At 41.2% G+C, this 16,631-nt stretch overlaps 1 protein-coding gene across 1 annotated transcript in view; it reads right to left on the bottom strand.

Moving 5' to 3' along the window:
- fndc3a (fibronectin type III domain containing 3A) overlaps positions 1-16,631 on the bottom strand; it is a 228,175-nt gene that overhangs the window by 179,998 nt on the left and 31,546 nt on the right. Inside the window, exon 2 of the mRNA XM_067992587.1 lies at positions 4,191-4,324. Coding sequence (XP_067848688.1) covers positions 4,191-4,324 — 134 coding nt within the window. The remainder of the gene's footprint in view (positions 1-4,190; positions 4,325-16,631) is intronic.

The raw sequence follows: 16,631 nt of genomic DNA, 5'->3' as shown, positions 1-16,631 counted from the left end.
GTTTCTTGCCCCTACTGTTGACTTCTGCCCACCCTGAAGAAGAGATTCTCCATAATTTGCCTGAATGAGAATAAACATCAGCAAGTCTTTCAGTGGACAATTGAACAGAGCCTTGTGACAACTCAATGCAGGGCTGGAGGAGCCCACTATGGATTGCAGTGGACTCTTCTACAGATTCAGGAACAAACTATTTTGTATCTCTTGGATCTGAACCTCTATCAGGCTTCTGCTGAAAAGAACAAAGCCAGCAGAAGCCAGATAGAGGTTCAGATCCAAGAGATACAAAATGGTTTGTTCCTGAATCTGTCTAGTCACTGGGATCCTGACACTCCTGAAGATGAGAAGGTGGTCAGCTTCTTTGCCTAACTGCATCAGGATCCTGTACTCTCAGTTAAGCAGCCATATCCTTAGAATATTTGGTACTGCTTCCAGAAATGGATCCATTAACCGACTCCTTAACACATTCTCCCGTCTAGCCACAATTTCCAAATATGCTCAAGCTCTAGGAATCATTCTCTGCAAGTACCATACAGAATTTTCTGCAACTTAACGCCTGAAACATACAGGCAAAACTTGGTCATAAGCAGCAAGAGCAACACATTTTACAATTTCCATAGTCTACACTGTCCATTGGATTTATACGAGAAAATGCAGTGAGAGCTTTACTGCTAAATGACAGTAGAAATCTTTCCGTCCAAACTTCATGTTTGATTAATGGCAGTTTGCTAATAATTCAAAAGCCCTTGTGAGCACAACCTATGCTGTCCCATTTAAAATTTATCAGATTGGATTTAGTGAAATTATTCCATGCAGAGTTATGAGCTAGATCAACTATAGTCTTACTTACCAGACTCACCGTTGATACACATTTTCTCTGCCAGTTCAAGAGCATATCAATGCAGTTCTTCCTCAAATCTATTCTAGCATTCCTCATCAGCCTCAATTTTGTGACGCTCCTTCTCTGCCACCAGTTTTAGCACTTTCCTTTGCTTTCACCTCAGCAGGCAAATGAGCTAATTCTAGCTTGCTCTCCTTGTAGATCTGATTAACTACTATTGTTTCCTACTATTCAAAATGTTTTAAATTTAAAGTAAGTTGAATGGCTTGCTACTCTAAGTGATATTCTATCCCACCTTTTGCTTGCTAGCATTGTTACATTTTTGGGTTTCACTCTGAACCAGGAAAAATTATGCAGTGTCTCAGACTACTCCCATAGGTGAGCCCTTGTTCCCCATTACTGAGTGTACTTTTACCTACCCAATGTCGAGGTAATTTATAGTGGACCCAGTGACTGAACAAAAAACACTTGTTACTGTATTTCAGCTTGCTGGTCATTTTACGTGCCCTCAACAAACTGGCAAACTGCCAGTCAGATTTATCAAACAGTAAATTGAGCAGTGAACAGACATAATGACATAATGGATACAGGACCAGCTGTCCCTCCTCAGAAAATTGGACTGGATACTAGGTCCTTGAATATTAACTCTACATGGCAGCTTGTCCAATATATCTTTCTCTAATCAGATGGACTTTCCTAATAGTACAAGACAGATTAAGAAATACTTTTCAAACTATGAACAAGACTAAGAAAATTTTGTTATGTGTCCCTTCAACTCAAACAGAAATGCTAACCAATCACATTTAGACAAAACTCTCAAAATGCTTGTATTTGAATTGAATGTCAGCAATTGTGGGGGTAATGTATATCAAAACTATTGGGAGGATTATGGGCATGTTTAAGTGTTCAGAGGGGAATAGCAAAAATTAGGAACTGAGATAGAGGACATATGGTTGCACAGTGGCAGGTGGGGGGGTGGGGAGATAATAACCATACAGACGACAGCCAAGGTTAATTGCCTACAGGGGTAATGATCACTGCAGTAGCCAGGGCTGATAGGGAGTAAATAAAAGAGTCAAGTGCAGTGCAGGGCACAAGAGCTAAGAAAGTTGACAACAGGTAGGGACTGAGGTTGAGAGAAACGGTAACTGGGCACTGAAGACTTCAATAAATAAGAACGTAAGAGGAAAGCAACAGATATGGACCTCCACAAGGAATGGAAAGGTACCAATCATTGCACCCCACATTTTACTCACCCCCCCCCAGTAAAAAATGTGGGTTCCACCATCACCATCTCCGTTCTCCACCATGCCAGTCAATACCCGAAACAAAAGATCAAAAAAAACACAATACGCAAAACAGGGTATACAGGCAATTAAGAAAATGAATAGAGAAGCAGGAAAAAAAGACAACGAACAACATGATAGAAGAAGAGAAACAGCAACACAAAGATGACAAACAGGCAAGACAGATAGATGAGTAATTTGATTTACTTTTTCCCTAGTTGTCTACTGGCTCATGATAAGTATAGACATGAAAGCCTAACATAATCAAGAGTTAACTTAACAAACAGCAGTTACAGTATTTCAGCCAGTCAAGTGCAATTGTCACATACCTCTTACACGAGCGACACTTTCAAGTCTAGTGCTCGAGGTGCATTTCCCAAACTTAATTGCACACTAGACGTACAATAATTTTATGGATGAATAGGTGTGAAAAATCAATTTATACCACAGCACTTTGATTGTGACATTGCCCACTCCTCCATATGCAAATATAGAAAAAGTGCCAGTTGAGTGATTTGAATGAGTTTCTGCTCTTCAGTATTACAATGTGAATCATAGAATAGATACAGTACAGGAGGCCATTCAGTCCATCGAGCCCGTGCCGGCGCTTTGTAAAGCAATCCAGTTAGTCCCATTCCCCCGCTCTTTCCCCGTAGCCCTGCAAATTTTTTCCCTGCAAGTATTTATCCAATTCCTTTTTGAAAGCCACGAATGAATCTGCTTCCACCACCCTCTCAGGCAGCGCATTCCAGATCATAACTACTCGCTGCGTAAAGAAGTTTTTCCTCATGTCGCCTTTGGTTCTTTTGCCAATCACCTTAAATCTGTGTCCTCTGGTTCTCAACCCTTCCGCCAATGGGAACAGTTTCTCTTTATTTACTTTATCTAAACCCTTCATGATTTTGAACACTTCTATCAAATCTCCTCTTAACCTTCTCTGCTGTAAGAAGAACAATCCCAGCTTCTCCAGTCTATCCACGTAACTGAAGTCCCTCATTATAGAATCATAGAAGTTACAACATGGAAACAGGCCCTTCGGCCCAACATGTCCATGTCGCCCAGTTTATACCACTAAGCTAGTCCCAATTGCCTGCACTTGGCCCATATCCCTAGATACCCATCTTACCCATGTAACTGTCCAAATGCTTTTTAAAAGACAAAATTGTACCCGCCTCTACTACTGCCTCTGGCAGCTCGTTCCAGACACTCACCACCCTTTGAGTGAAAAAATTGCCCCTCTGGATCCTTTTGTATCTCTCCCCTCTCACCTTAAATCTGTGCCCCCTTGTTATAGACTCCCCTACCTTTGGGAAAAGATTTTGACTATCTACCTTATCTATGCCCCTCATTATTTTATAGACTTCTATAAGATCACCCCTTAACCTCCTACTCTCCAGGGAAAAAAGTCCCAGTCTGTCTAACCTCTCCCTGTAAGTCAAACCATCAAGTCCCGGTAGCATCCTAGTAAATCTTTTCTGCACTCTTTCTAGTTTAATAATATCCTTTCTATAATAGGGTGACCAGAACTGTACACAGTACTCCAAGTGTGGCCTCACCAATGCCCTGTACAACTTCAACAAGACATCCCAACTCCTGCATTCAATGTTCTGACCAATGAAACCAAGCATGCTGAATGCCTTCTTCACCACCCTATCCACCTGTGACTCCACTTTCAAGGAGCTATGAATCTGTACTCCTAGATCTCTTTGTTCTATAACTCTCCCCAACGCCCTACCATTAACGGAGTAGGTCCTGGCCCGATTCGATCTACCAAAATGCATCACCTCACATTTATCTAAATTAAACTCCATCTGCCATTCCTGGAACCATTCTAGTAAATCTTTTCTCAAAGGCCTTCATATCCTTCCTAAAAATATGGTGCCCAGAATGGGACAGAATACTTCAGAAACTATGTTCAAAACTTTATCAGCAGCAGTAAAAAAAAAATGAACGCACGCCAAAATGAAGAAACCAAATGCTTACTGCAAAATGAGTGTAAAGCTAAATGGGTCTCAAAATACTTTAGATAACTTGCATTTTTGACAATGTTTTTCTGCATTGCTCACCTGTGTTCCATCCCCATTCACTAGTGGTGGTAGAAGAGACAAATCAACATTGAGAAGTGAGGCTGCATCGAGTGGTGGTGGATTTTCGGCCATTATCAGAAGTACATCCACAGACTGGCTTCCTCTTCCAACTCCTGATTTGAAAAAATATTTTAGCTGAACATTCAACAGTAACGTAAATAAAATAGCTCAACATTTAAACCCGCTATTTTCATACAACAAAAATGGCTCCTACTGCCTGTTCTACCTTCAATGCATTGACATATCCTAGGACACCACCCCCTTTCAGAGTTTCAGATCCCAGCACCCTCCTGCCACATCCTGAGACTTCAATGTAGACAGCCCTTGTACCTCTCCCCAATGCTCCCAGCCCTGGTACCTCTTCCTAATGCTCCCAACCTTCATTCATCTCGCCAATGTAAGGGTAGCTACTCAGACTGACAAAAGGCAGGAAGTGGTGTTCTACAGGGATTAGTGCTGGATCATTGTTGTTCAATGTTTACATAAACAATTTGGACTCAGGAATCAGAAATACAATTTCAAAATTTGGGGATGACATGAAATTGGGGGGTGTAATACAAAGGAAGAATGTGTTAAAATGCAAGAAGACATTAATAAACTTGCAGAATGGGCATGTAATTAAGAAATGAATTTCAATTTTGATAAGTGTGAGGTGGTGCATTTTGGTAGGAAGAATAAGGAGGCCACATATTGGTTCTACCTTCAATGCATTGACATATCCTAGGACACCACCCCCTTTCAGAGTTTCAGATCCCAGCACCCTCCTGCCACATCCTGAGACCACATATAAGAGTCTAAATGGGGGTAGAGGAGCAAAGGGGTCTGGGGTACAGGTACACAAATCACTAAAAGCAGCGACGCAGGTTAATAAGGCCATAAAAAAGACAAACCAAGCACTGGGGTTTCATTTCCAGAAGGATAAAATTGAAAAGCAGAGAAGTTATGTTAAACTTGTATAGAACATTGGTTAGACCACACTTGGAGTACTGTGCAGAGTTTTGGTCTCCATATTATAAAAAGGATATGAGGCAATCAAGAATGTGCAAAAAATATTAACAAGGATGATACCAGAACTGAGAGGATATACTTATCAGGAAAAACTAAAGAAAAGAGAAGGCTGAGGGGTGACTTGATAGAGGTCTTTAAGATAATGAAAGGGTTTGATAGGGCAGACGTAGAGAAAACGTTTCCACTTGTGGTGGGGGTTGGGGGTCCAAAACTAGAGGTCATCAATATAAGATAGTCACTAATAAATCCAATAAGGAATTCAGGAAAAACTTCTTTACCCAAAGTGGATGTAATATATTTAGATTTTCAAAAGGCATTCGATAAGGTGCCACATAAAACGTTGTTACACAATGTAAGGGCTCATGGGGTTGGGGGTAATATATTAGCACAGATAGAGGATTGGTTAAAGGACAGAAAAGAGAGTAGGGATAAATGGGTCATTTTCAGGTTAGCAGGCTATAACTAGTGGAGTGCCACAAGGATCGGTGCTTGGGCCTCAGCTCTTTACAATTTATATTAGTGACTTAGGGACAGAGTGTAATGTATCCAAGTTTGCTGATGATACAAAGCTAGGTGGGAAAGTAAGCTGTGAAGAGGACACAAAAGTCTGCAAAGGGATATAGACAGATTAAGTGAGTGGGCAAGAGGTGGCAGATGGAATATAATGTGGGGAAATGTGAGGTTATTCACTTTGGTAGGAAGAATAGAAAAACAGAATATTTTTTAAATTATGAGAAACTATTACATGTTGGTGTTCAGAGAGACTTGGGTGTCCTTGCACAAGAAACACAAAGTTAGTATGCCAGTAGAACAGGCAATTAGGCAAGCAAATGGCATGTTGGCCTTTATTGCAAGGGGGTTGGAGTGCAAGAGTAGGGAAGTCTTACTACAGTTGTACAGGGCTTTAGTGAGACCTCACTTGGAGTACTGCGTACAGTTTTGGACTCTTTATCTAAGCCTTAGAGGCGGTGCAACGAAGGTTCACTAGATTAATTCCTGGGATGAGATGGTTGTCCTACGAAGAGAGGTTGAGTAGAATGGGCCTATACTCTCTGGAGTTTAGAAGAATGAGAGGTGATCTCATTGAAACATATAAGATTATGAGGGGGTTTGACATGCTAGATGCTGAGAGCTTGTTTCCCCGGGCTAGACAGTCTAGAACTAGGGGGCATAAGAGGTCGGCCATTCAAGACTGAGATGAGGAGGAATTTCTTCACACAGAGGGTTGTGAATCTTTGGCATTCTCTACCCCAGGTGGCTGTGGATGCTGAGTCATTGAATATATTCAAGACTGAGATGAATAGATTTTTGGACTTTAGGGGATCAAGGGATATGGGGATCGGGCGGGAAAGTGGAGTTGAGGTCGTAGATCAGCCACGATCTGATTGAATGGCGGAGCAGGCTCGAGGGGCCGTATGGCCTACTCCTGCTCCTATTTCTTATGTTAAGTTCAAAGTGTAGTAAGAATGTGGAACGCACTACCATAAGGAGTAGTTGAGGCAAATAGCATAGATGCATTTAAGGGAAAGCTAAATAAGCATATGAAGGGGAAAAGAATAGAAGCGTATGCCGATAGGGGTAGATGGAATAGAGAGGGTGGAGGCTCATGTGGAGCATGAACGCTGGTATAGACCAGTTGGGACGAATGGCCTGTTTCTGTGTTGTAAACTCAGTGTAAGTCAATGTAATTTAATGCTCCCAGGCCCTGCAAGGGCCCCTCCGCACTGCCCTCTCCGACTACAGCCAGACCCCACATTCTTCCCCCACCCTGTTAATGCTATCAAATCACAGGTATTCCCATTACAGTACTGCCATGTGCCATATCCCAGGACCACCCCTGAAAGTTGCCAAAGTGCAGCAAAACTGCTGATAAACCCCAAAATCGTCCCCCCACTGCTACACTAAATACGCCTATCTCCAATCTAGTAATACATTGCCTAGCACGTTCCTGTTAATCTAGGGTTTTAAATAAGGTAAAAGGCAAAAATTAAATATAATGTGGTAAAGAAACATTTAATAACCATGCGCCACCCCATTCATGCTCTCGACTTCTCTCTTCAGCAACATTGGCTCAATCTACACAATAACTGTTCTGGTTCCTTAGAATAGAATCATAAAGTCGTTACAGCACAGGAAGCGGCCATTCGGCCCATCGAGCCTGTTAATCCCATTCCCATGTAGCACTGCAAATTTTTTCCCTTCAAATATTTATCCAATTCTTTTGTGAAAACCATGATTGAAGCTGCTTCCACCACCCTTTCAGGCAGCACATTCCAAATCATAACTACTCGTTGTGTAAAAAAGTTTTTCCTCACGTCGCCTTTGGTTCTTTTGCCAATCACCGTAAATCTGTGTCTTCTGGTTCTTGACCCTTCCGCCAATGGGAACAGTATCTCTTTATTTACTTTATCTAAACCCTTCATGATTTTAAACACTTCTATCAAATCTCCTCTTAACTTTCTCTGCTCTAAAGAGAACAACCCCAGCTTCTCCAGTCTATCTACATAACTGAAGTCCCTCATCCCTGGAACCATTCTAATAAATCTTTTCTGCACCCTCTAAGGCTTTCATATCCTTCCTAACGTGCGGTGCCCAGAATTTGACACAATACTCCAGTTGTGGCCAAGCCAGCCGAACCAGATTATCATTGTTCTCATCAGGCAAAAAACAATTCTTTCCCTCACTTCAGGTAACAACGACCAGAAGCTCAAAGAACTCTTGGATGCCAATCTACCTCCTGATCTTGCTTCCTCTTCATTTCCTTCAGACCATCTCTCTCTAACTTCACTCTTCCCTCTAACCTTCCCCTCTCTGACCCAAAACAAACTGTCGTCAAGCAAAGTTCTCCGCTTTATCTCCCTACGCCCCCCACCTCAACAAATTCCAAGCTTGATATGATGCTGAGCTCTTCTGCTGCTGTTGCCTTCACCTCCATGCTTTCTATTTTGGCAGGGAAGGCCCCCCCTGCCCCCAAACCCTGTATATCTGATCATTTCCCCGGTCTCCAGTCTTCACTTCCCTCCTGGACCTCCCTCTGGCCTCTTGCATTTTCTATTTTTTCTTCAAGAACTGTCACAGTGATGTCAGCCATCAGAGTTTCTCCACTGCCCTTACTCTATCTCCCACTGAACTTGCTGTACTCCATTCTTTCAGTTCTAACTATCATCTGTGGCTCGGTGGGAGTCAGAAGGTTGTGGGTTCAAGTCCCACTTCAGGGACTTGAGGACAAAATCCAAGATGATACTCCAGTACAGTACTGAGGGAGTGCTGCACTGTCGGAAGTGCAGTCTTTCAGATGAGGCGTTAAAACAGAGGCCCCATCTGCCCTCTCAGGTGGATGTAAAAGATCCCACGGCACTATTTCGAAGAGGTGCAGGGGAGTTCTCTGGGTGTTCTGGCCAATATTTATCCCTCAACCAACACCACGAAAAAAAATTATCTGGTCATTATCACATTGCTGTTTGTGGGAGCTTGCTGTGTGCAAATTGGCTGCTGTGTTTCCTACATTGCTACAGTGACTACACTGCAAAAAAAGTACTTCATTGGCTGTAAAGCACTTTGGAATGTCCTGAGGTCATGAAAGACACTGTATAAATGTCAGTCTGTCTTTTCTCTTCCTGGACTTGTCTCCATTTCTGATGACAGCCTACCCATAGACATCTAGTACAAGCCCACTGACTCCCACACAACTTGGAGCTTGCTTATTCCCACCCCATTTCCTGTAGAGATTCCATCCTTTTCTTCATCTGTTGCATCTGCTGTCACGACTACCTTCCACACCAGATCTCCTGACAGTCCATTCTGCAGTTGTTTACAGGGCCCTTGACCGAGTCCAATCCATTTACCATAATTCTGCTTTGGCTCCCTCTTCCTCTTCTCACAACCATGAGAATGCCCTGGTCCCCATCCCACCAGCCTCAAGATTTACCAGATCACCTTCTGCCACATACATGGCTCCACCATCATACAAATCATCCCTTCTTCCTACCGCTTTACAGAAGAATCATTCCCTTCATGACACCCTGGTTTACTCAATGTGCAACTGCCCTTCCTCTGTTGCCTTCCCATGCAAATGTAGGAGATGCAATTACTGCCCATTTACTTCCTCCCACACCACTGTCCACTCACTCCTTCTGAGTGAGACAGCAATTTGCCCCAAGTTGCCTACGGCTCACTACTTTAACTTCTCCTCCCGTTCCCACTCTGAACTCGCTGTACCCTTGTACACTCAATGTAAGCTTCAAGAACAATATCTCATCTTTTTCCTAGGCATTCTGTAGCTCTCGTCTGAATAATGAGTTCAGTAACTTCAACCGTATCCCCATTTTTAAACTTGTATTAATTTCATATCTGACTCTCAGGTTTTCCATCTCTCCCGCCCCTCTCCTTTTCGCAGGCTTCTCACTTCCTTAGCTACTTTCATGTCCTTTTATTTTTTAATGCATCTATCACTTGAATGAGATGTTAGATCAGTCCACTGACGCTTCCGCTCTGAGTTTGTATGCATATTATATATTCCCCCTTTTCTAATCATGTTAATATGTCTGTCTGTCCCTTAATCTTCAATTCTGAAACTGTCTATTCCCTCCAAAGATGCAGACTGACCTGCTGTGTTTCCAGTTTTTTCAGCTTTTATTTCAGATTTCCAGCATCTGTAGCACTTTGCTTTTTACTAACACTTAGTAATAATCATGACCACTCATTTACAATTTTCATGGAAAAAATAATCGCAGAATTTGAACACAAACACCTGTAAAAATCCCAGAATACATGTAATAAAAACTGAATTATACTTAGTCACTGTAAATCAGTGACACTACTGTTATCCCCTATGTGGTGTAACAGCCTTATTGTCGTAAAACAGCGTAGCCTCTGACTTGCCATGAGCAATGCCATGGGTGATCCGCTGGTATGCACTATTTAAAACAGAACAGCTGCACAAACTTCCTAACCCTCTGGTATCTCACTCAGGCATCACCTTGTTGATTTTTGTGGTGCTGCTTTGAGACAATCAGAACTGAGATATGGAGCGATCAAATCAAAAGCGAGGAAAGCAACTACAAATCAAATTACTGAGCAATTGTGAAAACAACCAATTGTGAATGAAAAGTCAAGAGAATCTACAATAAAACTGAGTGGGAGGGAAGAGCACGCAAGTGGAGGGAGGACAGCGAGGGAAACTGGAGAGAGCATGAAGAGAAAAAAAGAGCAGCAGGCAGGATAAGCACTGTGGGAGAACCTTCACCACACGGACTGCAGCAGTTCAAGGCGGCGGCTCACCACCACCTTCTCAAGGGCAATTAGGGATGGGCAATAAATGCTGGCCTCGCATCCACATCCCATGAACGAATTTTTAAAAAATCAAGGACTAGCAAGTGCCGATTGAAGAAACATGACCTAAATGGATTACTGAGACAATACAAAAAAAAACCCTTCAAAGCTTGTAGGGGGAAGGTGAGGGAAAACACTGGGAACACAGGAACAGCCCGAACAAAAAAGGTAAACCAGGCAGTCAGAGGGATAAAAAGGACCTAGACAGAAAGGGAAAGGGTGTCATAAAAATGAACATAGCTATAGAAGCCAAACATAACCATTTGAAATATTTGCAGTTTAACAGCAAGGGAGATATCAAAAAAAGCTCGAGATTCTTTAAGGATGGGAGGGCAGCTGAAATTATGGACAAAATAGTTATTACATCCTAGAAGTGTTTATTAGAGAAGACACTAGTAGCATGCAATCAATCATAGGATGATCTACAACTAAACTTAGTGACTTTGATATCACTTACATGGACATAGCAGTCAGACTTAAAGGAGTCAAAACAAATAAATCCCCAGAGTATGTACATTATGTACATGAGGGTGCTAAGGAAGACTCTGGATGAAATCTACAAAGTTCTGACAATCATCCCGAGAATCAAGTCACTGTGGTACCTATTTTCAAGAAAGGAGATGAAATAACCTGGGTAGTTAGAAATTCATTAGTCTTACAAAAGTAGCTGGCAAAGCAATGGATTCTATTATTAGAAACAAAAATTGCAGAGTTGTATGAAAATAACCTAATAACTGGTAGCCAATATGGTTTCAGAAGGGGCAGGATCCTGTATAATGAACCTCCCTGACTTTTTTTTGCATAAGTGGTGTCACAAGTAGACATAGATATAGTATACCTAGAATAGCATAAAGTTTTCAATAAAGTTCCATATGAAAGACTGACACGCAAGCTTAAGGCAGTAAATATCCTAGATAAAACTTGGAATTGGATAAGAAATTGGCTGAGGGAAGGGAAACAGCAGATATTAGAGGACTGATGTTGGGCAGGAAAGATGTACTGCATGTAATGTCCTAGGGATCGGTGTTGGAGTCAGTACAGTTTCTGATCTACATAAATGATGTGGATTCATAAAAGCAATGCAAGTTGGTCAAATTCATATATGACTAATCTGTGGGGGGGGGGGGGGGTTGGAGGAGGCGGTATAGTCTGATGAAACATTAACTACATCCTTCTGTAATTACTTACTATTTACAAGTGGACTGAATTATAAATACAGATGAGTGCAAGAACTTAAACAATGGAAGAAAAAAATGGGGAGTATAGGAACAGGAATAGGTCATTCATCCCATAAACCCTGTTCTACCATTCAATTAGATCATGGTTGATCGATACCTCAATTCCATTCAATGGCCTTTGATCCATATCCCTTGACACCCATCTCCTAATGAAAATCTGTCGATCTAATTCTTGAAAATTTTAATTGACCCAGCATCCACAGCCTTTTGGGGAAACAGAATTCCATATTTCCACTACCCTTTGTGTGAAAAAGTGCTTCCTGATTTCACTCCTGAATGGCCTAGCTCTAATTTTAAGATTATGCCCCCTTGTTCTGGATTTCTGCACCAGACGAAATAGCTTCATTGTATCCACTCTATAGAATCCTTTTATCATTTTAAACACCTCAGTTATCTCAGAAAATGCTGGAGATGCTCAGCAAGTCAGACAGTATCTGTGGAGAAAGAAACAGAGTTAACTCTTCAGGTCAAAAACCTTTCATCAGAATTGGAAGATGTTAATAAAACATCTTCCAGTTCTGACGAAAGGTCTCCAAAAATATCTTCCAGTTCTGACGAAAGGTCTTCGACCTGAAACATTAACTCTCTTTCTTTCTCCACAGATGCTGCCTGATTTGCTGAGCTTCTCCAGCATTTTCTGTTTTTATTTCAGATTTCCAGTATTTGCAGTATTTTGCTTTTGATCTCAATTATCTCACCACTCAACCTTCTAAACTCAAGGGGAATAAGTCTAAGCACTATTTCAGTTAAACAATGACTGCAGGACAAGGGAATATAGATAAATGGCAGAAATCAAGATCAGGATTGATGCCAGGAAGCAGTTCTTCACACAAAGAGAGTGATTAATATCTGGTATGGTCTTTGGGTAGGGTAATTTAGACAAAAACTTGAGTTGTTCAAAAGGAAGTTCGATTCTATGACGGGGAAGGGGGAATTGTAAATTTATATGGAACGATGGGCCAAATGGCATCTTTTGTCTGATCAAATAAAGAATTTGGGAGGAATCTCTTTACAGAGAGTGGTGAGAATGGGAACTCTCTGCCACATGGAGTGGTTGAAGCAGATAGCATTGATGCATTTGAGGGGAGGCTTGATGCACACATGAGGGATAAGGGAATAGAGAGATATGGGGGGCATGGTGGGAAGAGGCTCATGTGGAGTATAAACACCAACATAAACCAGTCGGGCCGAATGGCCTGTTTTTGTGTTGTAGATTCTATATAATTCTATATCTATCGGCTTTTTGGACTAAATGGCCATTTCTTTCTACAGACTTACTGCTCCAAACTTCACAGTGGAAACTGGTCTGATCATCAATATATGGTATTGTTATAATTCAGGCCATCGCCATTTGCTCTTGTACTGACTGCAGAAGCCAAAAGTTGCCTGGACCAAGGATAACTATGCCAAGCTGTCTCCAGCAAAATTAAGTGTAGATGTTGAGCTTTTCTTCACAACTTAGTCCCTTTAGACTTGGAATCATCCTGGTCACTCTTCTCTAAACCATTTCTAATGCATGTACACTCTATTCCTCTTAATTCAAAGTCATATTTCACTCAAAAAGAATTTGAATGATCCAATTTTAATGATACAGCACACCAAAACACTAGTAGAACATTAATAAGCAGCATAAAATATCAAAGTGGTTATTGAAATGCGCAATGGAACTTCAAGTTTTTTTTTAACAAAATATTCAGTGATTGTAGTTTGTTTCCTGCTGACATCACAGAACTGTCAATTCTATTTAGCACAGAGAGAGGTTCCATTAGTTCTCAGTCATTCCCTCAGCAGTCGCATCATGACCACGGTGGGCTCTACCTCTGTCTGCACGTTGAACCTACTTGCTTGGGCCTCTTCCTCAGTTACTAGCGAAAGATCCTCTTGCACAGCATCAACAATGCCCATGTCAGTTAGCAATCAGAGCATCAGGACTTCCTTACCAACTTGAAACATTTGCCTGAGGAAGGAGAAAATCTCCGAAAGCTTGTGAATTTAAAATAAAATTGCTGGACTATAACTTGGTGTTGTAAAATTGTTTACAATTACCAACCCCAACAATGGATTCAAAATTTGTATCTGTTCGCAGTCGCAAAACAGAACAATCGCCGATTCAGAGTCAACCCACGATGTCTGTATTGGATCCTTGACTTTGCCAGATGCAGCTGCTTCCTCTGCTGGTAGGATTAATTTAGTGTCGAAAGCAGTTGGTAATGGATTCTGCTTTTAGCTTCTCTTATGATGAATGGATAATCCAGCAAAAATAGTATGCCAGTGTAATGCTCAGCAATCTTCTTCCACACCCACCATTTCTCGTAGTGCAATTTCATAGCATAAATCATACCAGCATCCATTGGCCAAATCATGGACGTCATGTTTTGCAGTAAGAATATTAGCTAGGTTGGTACGTCATGTTGCCCCACACTTGGGAACCAAGGTGACTTTTCTGCCTTGTGATGCCATACTTCAATCAACGTGATCCAGCCAATCCTCAAACAATACACCATGCATTGGCACCTTGTTGTTTCTGTAGGTTACAGGCAGATTATCGACACCACAAAAACATGGGGGGTGGGGGGGGGGTGTTGGAACTCTCCATCACCAGCACCCCTCTTCCCCCTCCCCCCAAGTAATGCTATCGCAAACCAAAAATTCAAATTCACTGCTTAACTTTTTCCCCACCTGAGCACTTTTCATTTACAAGAGCTAGCTTGTAATTTAAAAGGGGCCAGGTTGACCAGCACTAAAGATGTCTGAGTTTGGAATATAAAATGAGACCTTTGATCATGCAGCTAGTTGTGCACACTTTTTGGGTACATTGTTGCTACTGCGAGAAACCAAAAAATGTACACGCAAATCCCCATGTGATTTACCACACGTCACTGGATCCTGTTTCTACCTACATTCCGTGTTTCATCTCTGAGAAATGTCTGAAAATACCTTGAAACTTTACAGGAAGTCAAATTATTCAGTCAATTTGTACAGATAGATGATTTCTTTTAGTACAAATACTACCCCTTCAATCATCGTTGTTGAGCATCTTAAAACCAATAACAGTGTCTCCAAATTAGGAGATAAATTCTTCCATGGCTTCCGCCTACACTTCAAAAGGAAATGTACCAACTTTTATTTTTCCCTCTCTGCTTTCTGAAGACTAAACAACAGATGCCTTTCAAATGCGGCTGACAACTGAGACTCGAACATGTAGTTGAAGTATCAGCCACTTCTAGAACTCAAAACCACAATTACCTCAAGATGAACTCAGTATTTCAAACAGCATTCTAGTATATGTTTTTTTAAAGTACAAAATGGTATACCAAAACAAACTATGAAATATGCAAGTAAATTACAGTACAAGCTTAAAAAGCATTGGCAAAGGTCAAGAGTTCAGTGAGTACCGAGTTTTCTATAGGTTTTGAAGTTCTTATAATATATTACAATTCTAACGTAACAATGGCTAAGTAGAAAACAGTAGTAATTATCTGCCATGTTTTAAAAAAGAGTAAATTCCCAAGTGACAACTACAGACTACATATTGTAACACAAGAAGCCTATTTCTTTGTGTATTTATACATCAAGGTTTCTTTACGAAGGAGCATAAATACGGCATACATCTGTTGGGCCAAATGGCCTGTTTCTGTGCTGCAAATTCCATGTAATTCCCTCCCCACCATATATCAAACTGCAGATGGTGGGTGTTCCATTCCCATATCCCTATCAGTGTTGCTCTGTAATCTTACCTATATCAAAATGTTCTACAGGTTGATAACTGAAATTTTGAGTAATGCAAACAAGGATTTACGCTTCCCTCAGAATTCACAGAAATAAAGCATCATCGTGCATTTGGCTAAACAAATTTAAGGTCAGTACTTTAAACTTATCTGCATTAAATTTCATTTGCCATTGTGCTGCTCACATAAGTTGTGCCCAACTTAGTCTGTAATTTCTAAGTTGCCTTCTTCAAACCCATTGCCCCTCTTAATTAGATATCTTTTGTATTCTCTAAGTTTTCCTTTATACTGGCTCTTACTATCTTCTGCTGCAGACAACTTATAGTATTTGAATGGCCACTTTATTCCTAATAGCTTTAATTACCTTCTCAGCATCCAGGCTGGCCTTCATCACCCACTGTTTTTCTCATAACTTAATTATATAAAGCACCACTAACCTCAATTATCTTAAGTCTGTTTCATATGGCTACCACTCCATTGCCCTTTTTTTAAGCCAGGTCACATTGTCCTGTTACCTGTGTGTGCATTTTCCTAAAGTCGGTCTTACCAAAGTTTAAAGATCTAATTCTATTACGTTCTTTTGCTTTCCTTACTGTAAACCTTATGTCTGGTCTCCTGCTGCTCTCCCACCTCAACTCCTACTACAATGTCCTCATTATCGGTCAGCAATAAGTCGAGTGCTGCCTCATTTCTAGTTCCCTCTATAACATGTTAGTCCATGTAGCACATCCAGAAATTCCTGACTCTTTATTCCTAGCATTAAAACTCCATTCAATATCTGGGTAATTAAAATTTCCCTCCATTATCAAAACATTTCCCTTGCTAGATGCGCTCCTTACTTCCCTATAAAACAGCTCATCAATGTCAACTGCCTCACAAACTCTCATCAGCGGTTTTCCTCTTTTAGCTTTGTCCAGAGAGACTCAGTCTCTCCCATAACTATCCTCTACCTTTATGTTATCCATATGTAACATTTGATTTCTGCACCTCCATCTATCCCTTCTGAAGAGCTTACGGCCTTCCGGTATTATATCTAATTTGTGCTCCCCGCTCCTCTCCCCGCCCCCCCCCCCCCCCAGTTTCTACCATATCTGCATATATTCTGCTTGGAGTAA

This window comes from Heptranchias perlo, chromosome 11 (assembly GCF_035084215.1).
Source record: "Heptranchias perlo isolate sHepPer1 chromosome 11, sHepPer1.hap1, whole genome shotgun sequence".
In the NCBI taxonomy this organism is placed as follows: Eukaryota; Metazoa; Chordata; class Chondrichthyes; order Hexanchiformes; family Hexanchidae; genus Heptranchias; species Heptranchias perlo.
The sequence above is the reverse complement of the archived record's forward strand: the minus strand, read 5'-3'. Positions and strand labels throughout refer to the sequence as shown.